We start from the raw sequence: 21,056 nt of genomic DNA on the forward strand, positions 1-21,056 counted from the left end.
GAGGTAAAGATGATGGAAAGGGAACTTGCTGCTCTGCTGGGTTTTCCAAGATCTGTTTCTAGGATGGACCCTGGAAGAACTGGATATTCATTCAATGGCAGAATATACCAGGTCACAGTCTAAAATGTCTTGCAAAAAGCCACCGGCCTCCATTTGTAGTGGACATTAACAGCAGCCAAATAAGAGAAATCCTCTGCCTCACATCTCAGTTCAAATACTCCAATGTCCCTGAAAGACCTGAAGGCCAGGGTCACAGGGTCAGGGTCAGTGAGGAAGGCAACATTTACTTCTGATACTGATAGGTTGTTTCTGACAGGGCAGACAGCAGCAGTCTGTAGATCACCTGTGAAAAAGTCTGGGATGAATAGGCCTTTTCACTGCCTTCTTCTCTCAAGCCTCTTTTGTAGAGGGATGTAGGTAGCAACAAAGGAGAGATTTATCACCAAGAGCCCGTTGGGCAGCTGTTTTCTTGTTGTCCCTTGTTTAACTTCTCTCTCTTGAGAGCAGAGTTATCTACCCAGCTAAGCAGGTGTTTAAGGCAGGTGATTTTGTTTCCATTAATTTTCTTAAGTAATAGTAAACCAGACGAGAGGGTTATCTCATGTACTCATGGGAAACCTTAACCCTGTGCCTGCTAAATCACAAGGTAAATGCTGTGGTAGAAATGTGAACTTCTGATCCCTGTTGGTTCTAAAATCTTCAAATCTCTAATTTTAATAGAAAGCAAAGCTTCAGAGCCACTGCTCATTCTTACCCCTTGACATTTGAATGTAGTCTTTTTTAATGATGTATTAGATATAAAATGAAGTTGGAGGCCTTCAGGAAAAACCAGATAAGAGAAGTATTACTGTTCATTTCAAAGCTCAGATAAACCATCACATTAATGACAATTACATTTTCATGTTCCAAGCTTCTGTGAGGGAGAGATTAACATAAAATATTAAAAAATTGTTTTCATTTTAAAGCCTAAGGCTTTACAAACCTATAAACTTATCCACAAACTCTGGATGGACTTTCCAAACTTTTCTATGATCTTCTCTATGAGAAGACCCACAGTGTGTGCACTCTGCACTAGACTTGTGTCACTACCTTCAATAGGAATTTTGCTACTCTCATTCATCCTCAGCTGTAGACAGCCACTGGTGGGTTGATGAGAACCACATTTTTATATTTGCTGGACAAAATCCATTTATGCTTTAGTCCTTTTATTACCTTTACTTTTCTCCTACTGTAGAGCCATTATCACAAGGAGCAAACATTCGATGGCACATTTCTTTCTCTTTATCTGTGTAGTCCCTGTAGTGGCTGTAAAGTGAAATACAGTAGTCAGAGGTCTGTCTTTGTAGGAGGTGACATCTGGTGGTTGGAATTCTCCACTCAGCTCCAGAGCACTGAAAATTCAGTGGGCTTTAAACTGAATCGGGAGGGGGTGGAAGCAATACTGGAGAGGTAGGTGAGACAGTGGAGGCTCCCAAGAGCTGTTAAGGAAGCCCTTGGACAAAAAGCCCATTTCTGAAAAGATGGCAGCCTTGAAGGCTAGAAGCCACTGTCAGTGAAGCTGCCAGCTGACACCTTGCACTCAATAACCACTAACTTATCTTGAGATATTTTTTGCTAAAGAATGGTTAGATCCCAAAATTTCTACATTTATCCTGACAGGACACTTATAACTAGCAGAAAGGAAATTGTTGGAAAGTTCTAAAAGGCCCCAAATACAATTGGATCCATATATAAAGAGGTACACATACATCAGCTTTTTTTAATTGCAAGAAAGCTTTAACTAAGCAATTTGGATTAAATGTTTAATGTTAACAGGAGTAGAGAAATCCACCAATACTGAACAACAACAACAAAAACATCTTAAAAAACGGTGGATGTAGCCTGGCCAGTGTGGTTTAGTGGTTGAGCATTGACCTATGAACCAGGAGGTCACAGTTCGATTCCCAGTCAGGGCACATGCCTGGGTTTCAAGCTCGATCCTCAGTAGGGGGCATGCAGGAGGCAGCTGATAAATGATTCTTTCTCATTTGGTTGATGTTGCTATCTCTCTCTCCCTCTCCCTTCCTCTCTGAAATCAATAAAAATATATTTAAAAACAAATGGTGTATATATTATGGGGTAGTGGAATATCAAATTTATGTTGATATTTTCAAAATTTTCTACAATGAACATGAAATTTCTATAATCATAAAATATTACATTACTGGTCCTGGCTGGGTGGCTCAGTTGCTTGGAGCATCATCCCGTACACCAAAAGATTGCTGGTTCGATCCCCATTCAGGGCTTGTACAGGAGGCAACCAACTGATTGATATTTCTCTCTCACATCAATGTTTTGCTCTCTCTCCTCCACTCCCCTTCTCTCTAAAAATCAATAAAAAACATACCCTCAGGTGAGGATTAAAATAAACAAAAAAATAAATAAATAGTTACATTACTGAAGGACTGGTGTGTGTGTATATATTACTTGGATAACAAAACACTCTATGGGTATGAATCAGACCTGAAAGATCAATTTCAGATTAAACCAGGGTCTATAAGGCACCATTCTGCAGTCAGTTGAGAACAGTTGGTGTCAAATAAGAGAGTATTTGAAGAACAAGTCCCTTTTAAAAATCACATTAGCCCTCCTTTTTAGGGGTGCTTACGTGCAGGGGGAGGAGTGAAACAGGGAGATGGAAAATGATCCAGATAGATGTAGTTGGGAGTTGGTCCCACTTCCCCACTAGGAGCTGCTGGTTTAGAGTATTGAACACTTCAAACAACTAGCTCTAGGGGGCGCTGCCTCATAACACGTGCTGGACAACATCCCCAGGCGGAGAGATCAGAACCGTAGGGCATCATCATGCCTCTCTTTCTCTGTTAGCAGAAGTGCAAACACAGGTCTCACCTGGCCAGTTTCTTCAGCTCATTATTGATGTCATGATTGAAGGGCTGTTCTTTCTGGGCTCGGACTAGAAAATTTCGGGCCTTCTGATACTCAGTCATGAGGAGACAGGCCTGTCAAATGACAGAATTTAAAAGCATAATTAGGAAAGAGCATTTTTTGCATTGCCCAAGTTGAACACCATTGCCACCTTTGCTTAGGCATTTGTTCTCAAGTCCTTGTCCTCCAAATCACCTGTCCACAACGGAAGAGGGCTTTGGCATTCTTTTGGTCAATAATCAGAGCCTGCTCTCCATAGTGCAGGGCCCTGGTGGGATGCTCCAGCTTCAGGTATGTAAAGGAGAGGTTAAGGAGAACAAGAAGCTTGGCGGCTTCCACCAGGTGCTGCTCTTCAGGGGGTGCTGATCGCCGGCAGAGAAGTAACAAGGCCTGTGGAGAGGAAAGACAGGTGGCCAAGAGGAGTGACAATATTATATACAGAAAAATCTAAGAATCCACAAAAAAATCCTTTCGAGCTAAAAATTTAGTTCTGCCAAGTTTCAGGATACAAGGTCAATATATGAGTTAGCTATATTTCTATACTCTAACAATAAACAATCCAAAAATGAAATTAAGAAAATAACTCCAGCCCTAGCTGATTTGGCTTAGTGAATAGAGTGTCTGCCTTCGGATGGAAGGGTCCCGGCTTTGATTTCAGTAAAGGGCACATACCTTGATTGCAGGCTCGATCTCTGGCCCTGGTTGGGGTGAGTGTGGGAGACAATCAATGCGTCCCTCTCACATCAATATTTCTCTCTGTCTCTCCTACTCCCTTCCTCTCTCTCTAAAAATCAATGGAAGCTGAAACCGGTTTGGCTCAGTGGATAGAGCGTCAGCCTGCGGACTGAAAGGTCCCAGGTTCGATTCCAGTCAAGGGCATGTACGTGAGTTGTGGGCACATCCCCAGTAGGAGATGTGCAGGAGGCAGCTGATCGATGTTTCTCTCTCATCAATGTTTCTAACTATCTCTCTCCCTTCCTCTCTGTAAAAAATCAATAAAATATATCTAAAAATCAATGGAAAAATATCCTCAGGTGAGGATTAACCAAAAAAAACACACCTCTATTTATAGTATCACTGAAAGAATAAAATAAGTAGCAATAAATTTAAAGTGGAAGACTTGTACAGTGAAAACTACAAAACATTGTTGGAAGAAATTAAAGATGACAAATAAATGGAAAGACATCTCATGTTCATGGATTGATGTCTCTCTCTCTCCCTCTATAAAATAAATTTTAAAAAATTAAAATTATGACAATACTGGGAAAGTAGAAGTGAGAACTAAAGCCTCACCTTCTGTAATGAGAAATAAAAAAATGTCTGAAAGAGCAACTAAAGCATGTTATTTATAAATTCAGAATATCATAAAAACAGCAGATATAATTTAAAAGTGACTGCCTCAGGGGATCAGACCAAGGAAATAAGAGAGAAGGAATGGTCTGTTTTCAAGAGAAAAAAATTTTTCAAGTAAGCAGGCTCTCAAGAAACTTTATGAATAGTATCTATGATTCAACTGTGAGACAAAATCTGTACTATCCAAGTTTAAGAACCAGATTTTGTCAGCATTCCAAAAGACAGGCACACGCATGCTCTCCTCTTTTCTCTCTCTGAAGCATATTCACATAAGCCAAATGTGGCAGATACTGTTAGCTGCGTAACCAACATCTATGCCCCTCCTCTTCTCCTAACCACTTCCATTTCATTCAAAGCAGCAATGTACTAATTTTAAAAGTACATTTCCCAGCTTCCTATACAGCTAAGGGCTGTCCATTTAACATGGCCAATGAAATATAAAGGGAAGTAATATACAAACACACCAGACTCCTCTCCCCTCTCTTCTTTCTGCCCAGGTACTCATGTGATGCTACAAGTTGAATGACCATCTTGGGGGGAAAAACAGGACACATGTAAGGGTGGCTAAGCAGAAAGACAGAGGAGCCTGGATCCCTGGTGGCTTCATCGAACTACTCTACAGCCTTGGACTGCCACCCTTTTTATGTGAGGAAAAAGTAAATATCTATTTTGCTTAAAGAACAGTTTCCCAGAATTCTGTTGCTTGCAGCTGAGTGCAAATCCTGAATGATTTAGGCTCATATGCAAATGAGATATAAAATCAGACTACCCCTAGATTTTAAACTCTGCCCTGTTTGAGAACTTCAGGCAGAGAGTCTGGAACATACAAAGCACAGCGAATTCCTGTCAGCATAACCTACACAAGAAGCCAAATCACAATAAAAAACTTGGCAAGAAGGGAGTCACCTCAGAGAGTTAAATGAATCTTCACTGTCAGATAGGAAACTTCTCAGAGGGGTGGAAAATCAGTTATAGAAGGCCTAATACAGTACTAAGATGAGAATTTTAAAAAAACTTTTTACTGCCCTAGCTGGTTTTCTCAGTGGTTAAAGTGTCAGCCCGTGGACTGAAGGATCCCAGATTCAATTTGGTCAAAGGCACATACCTCGGTTGCAAGCTCCCTGGCCCTGGTTGGGGTGCATGCAGGAGGCAACCAATTAATGTCTCTCTCTCTCTCATCAATATTTCTCTGTCTCTCCCTCTCCCTTCCACTCTCTCTTTTAAAAAAAAAAAGGAAAAATATCCTCAAGTGAGGATTAAGAATAAGTAAATAAATCTATAATAATAAAAGCATATGTAAATCAACTGAATGGCTGAACAGCAGAACGACCATTCAGACGACCTTCCAGAGGAAGCCGGGGTTGTGAGGGCTGAGGCGGCTGGGGCAGCCGGGGCAGCGAGGGCCTACTCTTGCATGAATTTCATGCATCGGGCCTCTAGTCTATAAATATAAAAGCCTAAGCGACCCTTATGACTAGTCAATTGACCAGTTGACCAGTCGCTATGACGCACACTGACGACCAGGGGCAGACGCTCAATGCAGGACCTGCCCCTGGTGGTCAGTGTGCTCCCACAGCCAACCTCCCACGGTGTCTCATCCCCCCCACCCCCTTCCCCCAGCTGGCTGGCCCTGATCAGTCCCAATCAGCCTCAATCGCTGGCCAGGCCTAGGAACCCCACCCGTGCATGAATTTGTGCTCTGGGCCTCTAGTAAATAGATAATTAACTTTTTACTGAAATGCATACACACACATAGGTAAGTACAAAAATAAATACAGCTCAATGAATTTTCACAATCTGAACACACCTATGTAGTCAGCATTTAGTAGCAGACACAGAATACCAGGCTTCCCCCAAATACCTTGTCCCTTCTCCCAGCTATCTAGTATGAGAAGGTTAATGAGATTTACTGACATTTTTCTTAAAGAGACAACATCTATGTCTTTTAAACAAGAAAAATTTCAGGATCTAAACACATTTCTTAAGCATTCTTACCCGTTTATATCTCACTTTGGCGTCATAGAAACGATTTTGGCGGAAAAGGTAGTTGCCAAACTCCCGTTCAGTAACTGCCACTTTTAGGACTTTCTGAAGTGGAAATTGATCTTGTTGCTCCTGAGGACCAAAGATAAGGACACCCAACAAGAAAATTGAAAGCTACGATGCCACAATGTCAGTATAATTACACCTGTTCCATTTTTCTTCTTCAGATTATGGACTTTTGTTTATTGCCGTATGTGTGCCAAGCATTGGGCTAGGTGCCTCTGCCCAGGTCATCTGTGTGAATTCCAATAGAAGCCACAGCAGTTCGGTGTCACCGCCTCCACTTCACAGCTAGAGCCAAAAGGAGACCTTCTATAGCCCTCCCAGAGATATTCCCTAAAGCAGCAGTTTTCATGGAATTAGAAACTGATGGAACTTGTCAAGCACAGAAATCAGAGCTACTTATCAACCAAAATTTAACAGGTCTTGGTCTGCCCATGGCCACACTGGTCTTTATAGCCACAATGTGCTACCTTGGGTACATATCAAAATCACCCATAGCACCTCTTTTTAAAGGTAGATGTCTTGTCCCCCCCACCCAGAGATTCTAAATCAGTATACTAGAAGTGGGACCCAGGCATCTGCAAGATGAAAAAGGGGTAAGATTCCTCACTTGGGGTGCTGACGTTTAGCTAGGGAGACATCGGATACAGATGTAAATCTAGGGTGGACATCTAAGATCACATATACAGTCAGTGTGAGATAGAATGACAAAGTGTGCCTCTAACTACTAATGAGATTTGAAGCCCTAGCTTTATAGGAAGGGTTAAGTAAAGGCAACAAAGAAATGGCAACACTTAAATTATGAGAACAGAAGCCATATGTCCCACGTTTCCTGGGATTATCCCATTTACACCTGATGTCCTGGTATCACTCTCAAGTGTCCTGGCTTGGACAACAAATTAGATGGTCACACTACTTATGAACTACCAAGGCTTCACTTGCTGGAATCCAACCTTAATGTTGAGAAGCAAATGCCCACTATCTTGCAGAGAGAAGTAGGCAAAGGTGACTGACTGAAAAATCAACTCAAACTGCTGGTCCATAACAAACCCACAGCTTGGCCTTGGCCTAGCACCGTGACCCACATCTAAGGGCCAACGTTAAGGCAGAGTAGGAAGTGGGGGAACACCGCCGCCACCACCACCCAGGAGCCTCAGGGGTGGAACCTGGGCCAGAGGAGCATCAGCATGGCATGATAATTACCAAAAACACAAACCCAACCCTCTCTCTATGAAGTGCTGACATTTGTACTCCAGAACTTACGGCGGTCAGGGCACAAAACTTGTCTGATTCAGCAGAATCCAGGAAGTCAATTAGCTCAATCTCAAATAAGACAGTAGAGTTGGGGGGGATCAAGGGCGGGCAGCCCAGTGTTCCGTAGGCATAGGGTGGTTTGAATAGGAACCTGGCCAGCTCTCCCCTCCGCATGGTCAGAAGGCCCAGCTCCATGCCCCAAAGGGTAATATCTGGAAGAAGGGACAAAGAACTTGGTTGAAGTTCTCCCAGTACCCTGTTCCAGTGCTATCAATTTCTTTCCTCCTTACGTCCAAATCTTTCTGCACTGTGGCCCCAATTCACTTTTCAGCCTATTCCCCATACCACCACCCTTCCAACTCTAACTTCTTTAGGCTCTGCAGCATTCTGGCCCCTACATCTTGGTTCACACAGTCCTTTCTTCTTGTAACATCTTCCTCCCCATACCCAGCGTCTGGCCTGATTGAAATCTTATTCAAACTTCAAGGCTCATTTCCAATGCCGCCTCTTCCAGGACACCCTCCCTGATCTTCCCAGCTGGAACTAACGATGCCTTCATTAAGGGCTCCTGCAGCAGTGGGTATCCCTCCCAGGAACTTAAACGATTCTATCAGGTTAGCTGTCTGAACACGAGTCAAGCTCCACCACCACACCGGCTCCCATGTTCTAATCACCTGGGTACATCCTCTCTTTTCAGCGTGCATTGTGGGTAGTAAGCATTCAACAGATGTTTAAACAAACAAGAACACAAGCCCAATGGTTAGGTCAGGATGCAAAGATAACCTTGCCAGGTAGGACATTTCCCTAATACATTTCCCTGTACCCAGGTCTCAAGGGGAAACGTAGGCGAGAGCTAGCTGGTTTAGCAAAAACCCAGCCTCAAAAAACCCACCCAAAGAACCTGTGCCCAGGACAGTTTCCCAGGCCTAGTGCGCGGTCCCTCATCAATCCCCCCGAAACACTCCTCCTTTTCCAGCTCCTACTGTGAACTTACCCACTCCCAGCTTCATAAGTCGGGGCGTTTTCCTAAAGCAATTCGAATCAAAAGGCTTGTCCATGTGCTCCAGGTATCCAGAATATTTCACTAGGACAGAGGGCACAGATACAGAAACATGGACCAATACCCTCACCTCCGTAACATCACGTCTCTTTAATTATCACACAAAAACAACAGAATTAGGCCCTGACTGGTTTGGCTCAGTTGATAGAGCATCGGCCTGTGGACTGAAGGGTCCCAGGTTCGATTCCGGTCAAGGGCATGTACCTTGGTTTCGGGCACATCCCCAGTGGGGAGTGTGCAGGAGGCAGGATAGATGTTTCTAGCTCTCTATCCTTCTCCCTTCCTCTTTGTAAAGAAATCAATAAAATGTATTTAAAAAAAAACACACAGAATTAGATACCCTTCAACTGGCCCGTACCCTGATGGGAACACATCTTTGCTTAACGTCTGGATGCCTGCCTTGGGCTTCGAGGTTCAGAAACGTGGCTGGGGGGCCTCGAAGTGCCCCTTGTTCACAATGGCGTCATGCCAAGGGGACACGGGTTCCCTCGCTTCCTCTTGAAAATTCGAATTCTAGCCCTGACCGGTTTGGCTCAGTGGACAGAGTGTCGGCCTGCGGACTGAAGGGGCCCAGGTTCGATTCCGGTCAAGGGCATGTACCTTGGTTGCAGGCACATCCCCAGTAGGAGGTGTGCAGGAGGCGGCTGATTGATGTTTCTCTCTCATCAATGTTTCTAACTCTCTACCCGTCTCCCTTCCTCTCTGTAAAAAAAATCAATAAGGTATATTTTTAAAATAATCTAATTCTAACAAAGCATGTTCTATCCAATCCAAGTGCCTCCCCTCCCCCCTAGATAAGTGCCCGGAAGCCGCCAGTCTTCCAGCGCCGCCGGCTGCCCAGGACAGATGGCGGCCCACGGGCGCGGGCGGGCCTACCTAGCACCGAGGCGTCGGGCACCACCAGCTCGCCAGCGCCCTCGCGGATGACGTCCTTGAGCACGCCCTGGTCCCCGGAGATGTCCAGCATCCACTGGCTCAGCCTCTGGTAAGGAGACTTGCGGGAAGGAAACACAGACTCAGAGCCCCGACACTGACCCTGGCTCCGGCGCCCCACCCTGACTCGCCCGCGCGGGGCCCTCACCTGACCCGGGGCGCCCGCCGGTCGCATGGCGCCCGCAGTCCCGGTGTCCCCCACCATGTCCACGTGACCCTCCCGAGGCAACTGCCCCGCGACTCCAGGGAACTCTCGAGTTCCAGCCGCCCTTTATGCCCTGCCGCCCGCCCCTGGCCCGGGCACTCCTTTCAGGGGCCGCGCTGAGGACCTCGGGGCCTCACACCAACGGAAGCCAACGGCTCTCAGCTGTCGGGCCAGGGCGGGCGTGGCCAGGCACGTGACCGGGCGTGCAGCACGTGGCACAGCACGTGAGGGGGAGGGGCCGCAGTGGGGTCACGTGGCTGGAGCAGGCTGGTGAGCACAAGGCCCCAGAATTTCCACCTTCCTTCTTTCTCGTTTGTTTTTCCGAGAAATTCAGGCCGGGACAGGGCTTTAGAGTCAAACTGCCCAGTTCCTGGGAAGACAAGCGGATGCCCCTCACTTTTCCATCAGCAAATCTACGAAATCCGTGCTGCACTTGCGCTTTTCGGGGGCAAAGGGAGAACAGACCTGGGTCCCAGCTGGGCCCTCCCGCTCGTGTCTCCTCATGTACTTCAGTGACCCGCTCCCTCCTGTCTCGGTCCTGCCTCGAATATGGGATCATCTCCTTCTTACGTGCAGGAAAATCTCCTACCATAAAAGGAACAAGCCTCCTTTTGTCCCACATCGGCCTCCGGCTGCTCTTCCCAGAAAAACCTCTCAGAAGAGTGGCTGCAAAGGCCTTTTTAACTCTTCCGTCTCTACCTCCTCACCCCCATTTTCTGTTCAACCCACCGTTCCCTGCTCCGTTACAGAAGACTGAAGTCCATCAGGCGCCTCTTGTCCGCATTTGATGAAGTTGACCTCTCTGACCTTTAAACACTTTTCTTTTGGCATCAATATTCGCTGTCCATCATTGTCATAACAGATGGCCACAAACCTCGCTGTTTAAGCACGCCTGTTTATCGTCCCTCATTTCCGTGGGCGAGAGGCCTGACATCATTGGGTTCAAATCCAGGCATCAGCCCGAGGGAAGCTTTGGGGAAGAATCCACCTCAAAGCTCCTGCAGGTTGTTGGCCAAAGGAGATCCCTGAAGCCCTGAGCCTGAGGCCCCGTGTCCTGCCTGGCTGCTGGCCGGGAGGCGCCCTCAGCTCTTGGAGGCCTCTCTCCATCCTCCCATAGGGGCCCCAGCACCCAGAGTCCGCGATAGGGTGCTGAGTCCTTAGGTTTGCACTCCTCTTGCTTCCTCTTCTGCAGCATCTGACTCCAGCAGAGGAGGTTCTCTGCTGTTACGGGGTTATGGGATTAAATCGGACCCACCCGCATAATTCAGGTTTATGACCGTGATGACATCTTCAAAGTCCCCTTTGCCTTTTACAGTAACATATTCCCAGCGGTCCAGGAATTTGGGCCTGGATATCTTTGGGTGGGGGTGGGGGGGGGAGAGGCATTCTAGCTCCCACAGTTTCCAATCACCACACTCTCCTGATGGTCCTCTTACCTCCTGGCTGTCCCCTCTCAGTCATCCTCCACGTCCTGACCTCTAAAGGTTAGCAACCTCAGGGCTGTCTTTGGCTCCCTGCCCTTCTCTGTTTTCAATCCCTAAGAGATTCCCAAACATTTGTTTAAATACTCAAGGCCCAGTGCACAAAATTCATGCATGGGTATGGCTCCTAGTGGCTGCCGGCTGCTGGCTGCCAGCCGGGGCCTCCCTTCCCCCAGCTGCCTGCCACCACCGCCAGCTGGCCCCGCCCCTGGTCAAACTCCCGGTTGAACTCCCAGGCAAACTCCTGGTCAAGGGACAATTTGTATACTAGGCTTTTATTATATAGGATGTGCTACAAACAGGTGGCATATACCTGGCTAGCTTAGAGCCTCCCAAGTGCCACTGTTCCGGGTGCCTGTATCCAACTGCCTTTTCCAATGGTTCTCAAAAGTAGCATCGGTGCTTGTTACAAATGCAAATTCTTGGGCCCATCCATGTACTCCTGAGTCAGAAACTCTGCAGCCGGGCCTAGACATTTGTCTGTGGACCAGTTAGGTGACTCAGTTCCTCCATCTGGATGTCCTCAGGCTTCTGACTCTAGATCCCCCTTGTCTTTTGTTTACATCATTCTTCTCCGTATCAGTCATTTGGCTTCATCAGCCATCCACCCAAGTGCTCACACTACTGTGATCCATTATGTACACAGCAGCCAGAATGATATTTTGAAAATATAAATGAGATGATATTCCCTTGCCTTAAAACCAATTTCTTCAATAGTCCCCACTGCCCTTGAAATGAAATCCAAACCTTTGCCCTAGTCTACACAGCCCTCCTTGCCAAACCCTCTGGCCTCATCTTCTGATATTTCCTCTCCCTTACTATGCTACAGCTACCCAGATCTCCTCTCTCAGTGCTTTCCAGCCTCGGGGCCTTTGCACTTGCTGACCCAGTGCCTGGTCTACCCGCCTGAATCATTTCAGGTGGCCAGCTGCTGTGTATCCCTCTGGCCTCAGCTCAACCATCCCTCCTCAAAGACATTGCCCTGCCCCTTGCTCAACTGCACCTCATACAACCTGTCACCCCATCCTCCTTTTCCACCACAGTGCTTACTTCCTGCATAGCATTTAAAACTATTATATTAACTTGTTTATTTATGATCTTATACCACTCCTACCTCCATACATCATAAACCCCAAAAGGATAGAAACCTTGTCTGTCTTGTTCTTTAATTATACCTAACTAGAGGCCCAGTGCATGCACAAAATTTGTGCGGGGGGTAGGGGTCCCCTCAGCCCAGCCTGCACCCTCTGCAATCTGGAACCCCTCAGGGGATGTCCAACTGCCAGTTTAGGCCTGATCCTGGGGATTGGGCCTAAACTGGCAGTCAGACATCCCTCTCACAATCCTGGACTGCTGGCTCCTGATCACTCCCCTGCCTGCCTGGTTACCCCTAACTGCCCCCTTCTGCTGGCCTGGTTGCCCCTAACTGCTTCCCTTGCCAGCCTGGTTGCCCCCAACTGCCCCCCCCTCTGCTGGCCTAGTCACTCCCCACTGCCCCCCTGCCAGCCAGGTCACCCCTCACGGCCCCCCTGCCGGCCTGGTCACCCCACGCAGCCTGCTTGTTCAGTTGTTTGGTCGTCCCTCACTAACCCCTGTGCTGGCCTGGTCATAGGCAGCCAACTTGTGAGGGCGTGAGGATCAATTTGCATATTACTACTTTATTATATAGGATACCCAGCTCAATGCTTGATACATAGCAGGTTCTCAATAAATATTTCTTGAATTAACAAATAAAAGTAGCTTTCTATTTGTCTATACCAGACCTTAGTCTTGCTTGACACTGGGGTGGAGACCACTCCTGCTGGCAGACATGGGTGCTTAGGCCTGTGGGAATTGTGGCCTGATGTTCTAGAGCGCTCGCTCTCTCTCTCTCTCTCTCTCTCTCTCTCTCTCTCTTCAAATGAGTTGGTTTAATTCCAGGTGGTACAGAATTTGGGCTAGAACAAAGACCAAAGAACACACTTTGGCAGGGTTCTGGGCTGGGTTTACTCTGACCTCACAGCTAAGTTGAAATGACTGAGTGAAAAGAGCTAAAGAGATGAGTCACTGCATGATTATTATTATTATTTACAAAAGTTAATTCTTAAATATACCATAGGCTCCAAGACAACACTTCATTCTAGCTCTAGATGGCAACAGATGCTATGACAGGGAATCCAGAAGTTAAAACAGGAATGGAATTAAGGATCACCAATGCCCCAGGCACAGCTCACTATTTGCCAGATTTGTTTATTCCACCTGTGACCAGGGGGCCCTTCCCCAGAGCCTTCGCTTTAGTTCCTCGAGTTTCTTCTGCTCCTGTTTTTGCTTTTGCTTGAATGCCTTACCCGTCTCACCCATCTCCTTGGCCTGCTTCCTCAGCTGCTTTAGGGGCTTCTTCTTGCACCTTCAAGGCAAGACATGGCGCCTGCCGCCGCTGCCCCAGACCCTGCCGCCGGAAGCTCTAGCGCTCCTGTTTCTTAACACTCCTGGAAGCCTCTCCACCTATCCTTTCCAACCAGTAATTCCCACCACACCCCTAGGGTATGTATAGTATCTTATGAACTGCATATCACATATCCAGCACACATAGTATATTATTAACTGTATAACAAAAATGTCACTGAACTTCTAAACCTTTGAAAGACTTCATATAAAAAAGTTCTTAATGCATGTTGAATAAAGAAGTTAGACTCAGGTGAGCACATACTCTGTTCATATGATTCTGTTCATTTGAAATTCAAAACTGGGCCACGTGAATCTGCAGTGATATGAGTCATGTGAGCAGCTATTCTTGTTAGACATTCTGACTAGGGGGCGGCACGTGGGAGGTACTGGAAATGTTCTGTGTCTTGATCTGGAGAGTGAGTATATATTAAGTTTACTTTAAGTGTGTGGTTGAGATTTGTGCCCTTTTTAGAAGATATACCCCAATTAAAAAATCTAAATAAGTATAAAAATATCTTTAAAAGAGAGAGAGAGATTCAGAAAGATTGTGTTGAATCACAAATCTGTCCCGTTGGGGTCTGTAAGGTGTGAATGGGTACCCAGTCTCTCTGTCTGTACCCCTTCCCCTTGCCTGGCCAAAGCAAGCACCTGAATGTTACAGTTATCAGAGCCGGCCCAGCAAAGGCCGCCTCCCCAGTCCCGTGATGTGGCCCAGTTTCCACCTGATTCTGGGTGACCTTGAGGACATGGGGGTGTTGCTGGGAAAGAGGAGGAGGAAAGGGGTAGTGACAAGGTGGTGGAGCAAGCATCCAGCTGCAATCTTCAGGTCTCTCTGCTCCTGCTATTCTATCCTGGGGAGAAGAGGGCCAAGCCAATCAGGTCAGTGATGCTGGTTTGAGGCCCTGGTGGGAGGCTCAGTGGATTCTAAGAAGCCAGGTAGTTTCATGGGTGGGCTCTTCTTGGGTCTGCTTCTAGCTCAGTGCTTCTGTCTTTTAGAGCCAATCAGTTTTCAAGGAGGAACAGGGTGGGAGATGAAGATACAGCTTTCCTAAGTCCCAGACTCTCCAGAACATTGTTGTTCTAAGACAGAACTCTGCTTTAGGGTGATCTGGGAGTGTCTAATGTAAATGTAGATTTCTGGGTCTCACTGGAGATGTGGGAAGGGTGACTCAAGAATCTCTATTATAAAGATGATTCCAACATTGCTCGCCAATTTGAACACCTATCTAGACGGTGGGAAGCACCTTTGCTTGTTTTTGCTGTCCAGTTCCAGGTCAGGACACGTGCCGAGGCTGGAGCTCGCATTATTTGTGTCATCTAAATGATGCTGCAGATGGTCCCTTCCATGTTTACCTCCAAATCTGAGTTTACATAAGTTAGAATCACCTATCTCAAAGTACACCACCTCCCCCAGTTTAAGCCCTTCGTTCTAAAGACGGAAAACAGGCCCAAGATTATAGAGGGTCGGGACTGGAGTCTGTAAGGCCTCTAATTTCCCGAGGCCCTTTTCCAGGGAATTGTGGGCAGAGGGAGTGGAGGGAGCCCGCTCAGAAAGGCCCCTGTGCGACAGCCCGCAGGGTGGATGGCGAGGCTGGTGAGCATGATGGAGCTGGAGGACCGCCTGCAGTGCCCCATCTGCCTCGAGATCTTCAAGGAGCCCCTAATGCTGCAGTGCGGCCACTCCTACTGCAAAGGCTGCCTGCTGTCCCTGTTCTGCCACCTGGACTCCGAGCTGCGTTGCCCTGTGTGCCGGCAGGAGGTGGACGGCAGCCGCTCCCCGCCTAACGTCTCCCTGGCGCGGGTGATCGAAGCCCTGGGACTCCCGCGGGACCCGGAGCCCAAGGTCTGCGCGCACCACCGGAACCCGCTCAGCCTCTTCTGCGAGAAGGACCAGGAGCTCATCTGCGGCCTCTGCGGCCTGCTGGGCTCCCACCAGCACCACCGGGTCACGCCGGTCTCCACCGTCTACAGCCGCATGAAGGTGGGCCCCGAGGCTGCTGGGGGGCGGCAGCCAGGTCACCCGGGGGCGCCCACAGAACCCAGCCTCGGCGCTCTCTGGCGCCATCGCCCGGAGCAGAAGGGTCCTGGGACAACGAGTTCTCTCCAGCCCTGTCCTGGAGCAGAACCCGGGGCATTCATTCCGTCCCTCACGTTCTGAGCAGGTGCTGGGGATTAAAGTGGTTCTAAAGCAGGAGCGACCCTGCGTCACGTGCCAGCCCATCTCGGCTTTGTCAGTCTTTGTAGCTCCGGTTGGTTTCTTGAGCGCTCCTGGGACTGCACTCTCAGGCACATGAGGACGGGGACTCTGTTTTGTTCCCTGGGGTATTTTTGTGCCTGGAGCCGTGCCTGGCTTAGTAAACGTTCAAAATGTATTTGTGGAATCAATGGATTCCTGCCCTCCTGACCTTTGCCTCAGGTCTAGCAGATCATTATTTAACATAATAATAATAATAGCAACAACAACAATAGTGATACCATCTTAGGTTAATATGTTGATCTAAGGTTGTGAAGGATTGTTATGTTTTGCAAATCAGGAAACAGGCTCAGACAAGGTCACACAGCTTGGCTGGCAGAGCTAGGACTCAAACCAAGGCCAGTTTTCTTTGCACTGCCAACAGATCGAGAAAGGGCAGGAAGGGCACTTGGAAGTGAATTATTATAGGGTTCGTGGCCTGGTATTGGAGGGGAAATGGGCATAAACTCGAGGAATGACAAAAAAAAAATGAGGTGGTCAGAAAAAGAAAGAACATGGAGATCTGCAGGCAGGCAGCTAAGTGCTCTGGGCAGCATCTCTTTGCTCCTTCAACCCTGGGAGACAATTAGGAAACATGCAGGGCCAGCCAGGTCATCCGCCAGCCCCGCCTCCCCACAGGCATTTACTGGGCATCTAGTCTGTGCTAGGTGATGTGCTAGTGCCCATCATACAGCACGCTGCCCTGCGGGAGTTCACAGTCTGGATGTCTGGTGTTTCAGGGGCTGCCGTCAAAGTTAAATAGTCTCCAGGTGAGACTTCCTGGAACATGGCTCCTGCATGGTCTCAGGTGGGCAGGGAAGGCTTCCTGGAGGAAGTAGACTACTGAACCAAGATTTGAATCACAAGGAGGACTAGATAAGAAAAGAAGGGGAGGAAAAGCATTCCAAGTGCAATGACAGCACATGCAAAGGCCCAGGAGGCAAACGGCATGGCACATTTGAGGATTTATAAGTCGTTGCATTAAACCCAAGGGAGAGCGAGATGGGAGCCAGATGGGACAGATCATGGAAAGACCTGTGTGACATGTGTTGAGATTTGTAGTTGGTTCAGAGAACCATGGTGGTGTGGTTTGGGCACTGGAAGTTTTTAAGCAGAGTTGTGATGGAGTCCTATCCCTTTGCCAAAGGGGTAAATTGGAGAGTGAGGCTGGGGATAAGATTGGGAGTCAGAGTCTGCAGAGTGATGAGGGAAGACACTGATGATACTCCAAGGAGCACCAGGGTTTAAGGTTTGGGGAGGGAGAGAACCCCGAGGAAGGAGACAGAAAGCATCAACAGAGGAAGCAGGGACACTGGCTGCATATGGCTTCCTGGAAATCAGAGGAACAGAGCATTTTAGCCAGAACAAGATCACTTGTGTGAAATGTCTGCTGAGGATTCAAAAGAGTGTCAGCTTTAACAGTAAGAATTGGTTACCTTGGCAAGAGTAGTTTTGGGGAAGTGTGGAAGGAGGACATCCAATTAGAAGGTTCCCACAGAGAAGTAAAATTATGAAATGGAACCCATGTTTTATTAGCAGATGGCTGTCCGGGAGAGACGGAAACACTTGGGAGTTTGCTCATCATTTCTGGCAAGGAGTCAGGGCCAAGCTTGGATCCTGGTTTTGGATATGGTTTTTTTTTGTAATCCCAAGATTCTTCTGTGTGATGTGACTCAACTATGTTTCTTTATCAGATCCCTGTTATGCTTTCCTGTTTTCTCCTATTGATTGAGATCTTGAGATACTTTATTTTCACAATTGTGTTTCCCCTCACTGTGGCCCAGTTGCTGAGAAAGAACTAGTCCCATCTCTCTCTGCCTCATGAGGGTTACCACTGGAATGCCCTTTCTTGGGTTGCTGTGAAATTTTTTGCCTCCTTATTCAGAGCAAGGTCTCTGTATCCATTTATTCTTTACCCAGCTCCCTTTCTGAAAGGCTCTTGTGGGCAACTTCTCCATGGGAACTTTCTAAGCGAGAGTCAGTACACGCCATGGGCATAAACCCACAGGGCCCTAGTCAAGTAATGCAGCCTAGATGGTGGTCTAGGTGGTCCTGCTTGGACTCCTAAGGATAGATCAGATTTGGGGCCAGAGCATTCCAGGAGAAGTGAGTTTATTTCACCCCTGGAAGCCCCTAAATCTAGGCTCAGATCAAACCTGCCAGGGATGAATTCAGATCTTTATAAGGTATTGGGGACTTACCAGGTATGACCTGGGCCACCACATGCACTACTGGCCTCATTTGGGGACAGCCCTTTTGTAATGACTCTTGATCAAATGCCCACTGATTCTGCACCTCCTGGTGACTGGAGAGTTTACCTGGTGGTACCCTACAGGTGGCATTCCATGCAGGGAGTATTGGCTTGAGACCGGCAATCACCTCTCTTGGATGTTGTGTGGTGGCTTCCAGGTGGCTGTAATGTTTAGCATCTCTCTCCATGTCTTGGAGAGGGATTACTTAGAGTTCCTCTGCTGTCTGGGCAGTTTCTGCCATCTGTATGGAACATTCTTGAATAATTGTAATTATTTTGAGGTCAAGGGCACCTGGGGTCGCTCTGGTGCTTAAATGGTTGCACTGGGAGTGCTAGTGGCCATTGGGATGCTACCTAGAAGTGTGAGGCCCAGGGTTGGCCCCAAGGAGCTAAGAGCCTAAAGGGGTCAGCCACTCATGGGGGCCATGGCACATTGCCTCCAGGAGGAGCTTGCAACCCTCATCTCTGACCTGAAGCAGGAGCAGAAGAAGGTGGATGAGCACATCGGCAAGCTGGTGAACAATAGGACCCGGATTGTTGTGAGTGCCCTTTCCCTCTGCCCCTACGCTAGGACCAGCCACCTTCCCTTTCCTACAGAGCCCAGTTCTCATTTGTCCTTTACAGGAATCCATGCCTTCCATATAAAGCCAGCATTCAAAGCATTCCAGGGCAGGGTGGGGAAGGTGCAAATCTCAAGGGACTTCAACCCAGTTGTCAGGACTGCTTCTAAGTTGGCTTGTATTCCTGGAGTCCTTGGGACTGAGATAAGCCAGAAGCTAAGTCCCAGAGGTAAACACCCAAAGTGTGGGCATGACGCCCCGGCCCCTGCCTCTCGTGTCTGCTTGACCTTGACAGTCTGTGTGGTGCCTTCTCAGTACCTTGCAGCACAGGCATGGAAAGGCCTGACGCTCCCCGTGGCTGTCTGATTTTCCTCAGTGAGAGGCACAACGGGGCTGGGAGGTACGGAGCCCAGGCCCTGTAGGTGATTGTGAAACAGCAGTGGTATCCCCAGAATATCTCTCACTTTTGAGAAGGAGGCAGCATCACCCCGATCAATGGAGATAAACTCGAGGTCACACGGGAATCCTGGCTATCTCACTCCAAATCCTGCTCTCCTGGGGCTTTTCAGACTTTTTTTCAGTTTTAAAACCCTGTGATAAAGCAAAATCTTACTTGCACACATAATAGTTAAGACGGCGAAAGCAGAGCCACTGCTTTGAAATGGGAACTGGGGACCCTGCCTCTGCCCTGCCACTGTTGCCCACTCCCATGGTCCCCATGGGGCCTCCAGGCACAGTGTGAAGGTGTGGGCAGGATTCAGCCCTGGGACTTGGGTACCAGCCATGACAGGCCCTCCCTGTTCTAGAATGAATCCGATGTCTTCAGCTGGGTGATCCGCCGTGAGTTCCAGGAGTTGCACCACCTAGTGGACGAGGAGAAGGCCCGCTGCCTGGAAGGGGTGGAAGGTCACACCCGTGGCCTCGTGGCCTCCCTGGACATGCAGCTGGAGCAGGCCCACAGCACACGAGAGCGGCTGGTCCAAGCCAAGTGTGTGCTGGAGCAGTTTGGTAATGAGAATCACCATGAGTTCATCCGGGTGAGTGGCTAAAGCCCCCAGGGCTTCAAGAGCCTCCCCTTCCTAAGTAAGGGCTTTTGCATAGCCTCTGCCATGCCCTAACCTACCTCTCTCTTGTCTTCCAGAAGTACCACTCCGTGGCCTCCAGGTAATAATCTTGGGAGAATGCTCTCAGCATGGGTCTAGTGGCTGCGGGCACAGGCATCTCTTCTCTATGAGTTCCTCCCCTCAGTTTCACCAGTGCCTCAGGAGCAGCTGGCCACATCTGGCTCTCTACTGGGGCCAGGAAAAACAGAGATGAAGTTAGGTGTCTGCCTTCAGGGGTTTTGCAGACTGGTGGGAGGTGGCCAGTGAACTGTCGTTACATCGTGGTGGGTACCTAGAACAATAGAAGCTACAGAAATACACAGAGGAGGAGGTGACTGTGGAGGGAGATGGGCAACGACAGTGTATGGGTCGGGTAGCTGACAGGGGAGAGGACAGGAGTTTACCGTGCAAGCCAAGCCATACTACTTGAAGGGGCAAAGTAGTATGAGGACTTGGGAGTATTATGAGAAGTTCAGTATTGCTGGGCTGTGAATTATGCACAGATTGACATTGGAAATAAGGTGGGAGAATGGTCAGAATGAGGGGCCTTGACATTTGCACTCTGGCTTGTGGAAAGGGATTGGATCCATGTCTAGTCGCAACAAGTGAATAGTCCATGCAGTTTCTGAGCCTTTCTCGTACCCCATTTATGAGTCTCTTCGTTTTCTCAAATTTTCTCCCCCCCCCAACATTTATTGATTGATTGATTTTTAGAGAGACAGAAGAAGTGGGTGGGCGAGAGGAACATCCGTTTGTTGTTCTACTTATTTATGCATTCATTGGTTGATTCTTGGTGTGCCCTGACCAGGGATTGAACCTGTAACCTTGGCATATTGGGACAATGTTTAACCAACTGAGCTTCCTGGCCAGGGCCTCAGATTTTCTTTAGTTTCCGGGACAATTTGATTGGGAGCATTGGTTTAAATGAATGGACAGAGAATTTGATTGGCTCTGTATCAGTGTCATCCATTACAGAGAAGTGGTCTTGAAATGTTAGGATGCACTAGAATTACCTGGAGGGCTCATTAACACACCATCACTGGGCCCCAGTATTCAGTTTCTGATTCAGCAGGTCTGGGGTGCTACCCAAGAAAGTTTGCATTTCTAACAAGCTTCCAGGTGATGCTACTGGTCTAGGACCTGCACTTTGAGGACCACTGATGTAGAGTATTTCCCCTTCCAGGAAGGAGGTGGAGGGGAGGAAATGATGGGCATCCTGAGTGCA

At 48.1% G+C, this 21,056-nt stretch overlaps 2 protein-coding genes across 2 annotated transcripts in view; one reads left to right on the forward strand and one right to left on the reverse strand.

The window, feature by feature from the left end:
• Positions 1-1,214: 1,214 nt before the first annotated feature.
• FKBP6 (FK506 binding protein 6) lies at positions 1,215-13,069 on the reverse strand. Its single transcript, XM_006773420.1, has 8 exons — positions 13,037-13,069; positions 9,515-9,632; positions 8,573-8,662; positions 7,588-7,790; positions 6,274-6,393; positions 3,121-3,315; positions 2,890-2,999; positions 1,215-1,305 (listed from the first exon to the last, which is right to left on the reverse strand). The coding sequence occupies exons 1-8, from the start codon at positions 13,067-13,069 to the stop codon at positions 1,215-1,217; spliced, it is 960 nt and encodes a 319-aa protein (XP_006773483.1).
• Positions 13,070-15,209: 2,140 nt separating this feature from the next.
• Positions 15,210-21,056, forward strand: part of TRIM50 (tripartite motif containing 50) — a 7,929-nt gene continuing 2,082 nt past the window's right edge. The window contains exons 1-4 of the mRNA XM_006773374.2: positions 15,210-15,665; positions 18,612-18,707; positions 19,535-19,765; positions 19,870-19,892. Coding sequence (XP_006773437.1) covers positions 15,267-15,665; positions 18,612-18,707; positions 19,535-19,765; positions 19,870-19,892 — 749 coding nt within the window. The 5' untranslated portion in view covers positions 15,210-15,266. The remainder of the gene's footprint in view (positions 15,666-18,611; positions 18,708-19,534; positions 19,766-19,869; positions 19,893-21,056) is intronic.

The sequence above is a fragment of the Myotis davidii genome, unplaced genomic scaffold (assembly GCF_000327345.1).
Source record: "Myotis davidii unplaced genomic scaffold, ASM32734v1 scaffold726, whole genome shotgun sequence".
NCBI lineage: Eukaryota > Metazoa > Chordata > Mammalia > Chiroptera > Vespertilionidae > Myotis > Myotis davidii.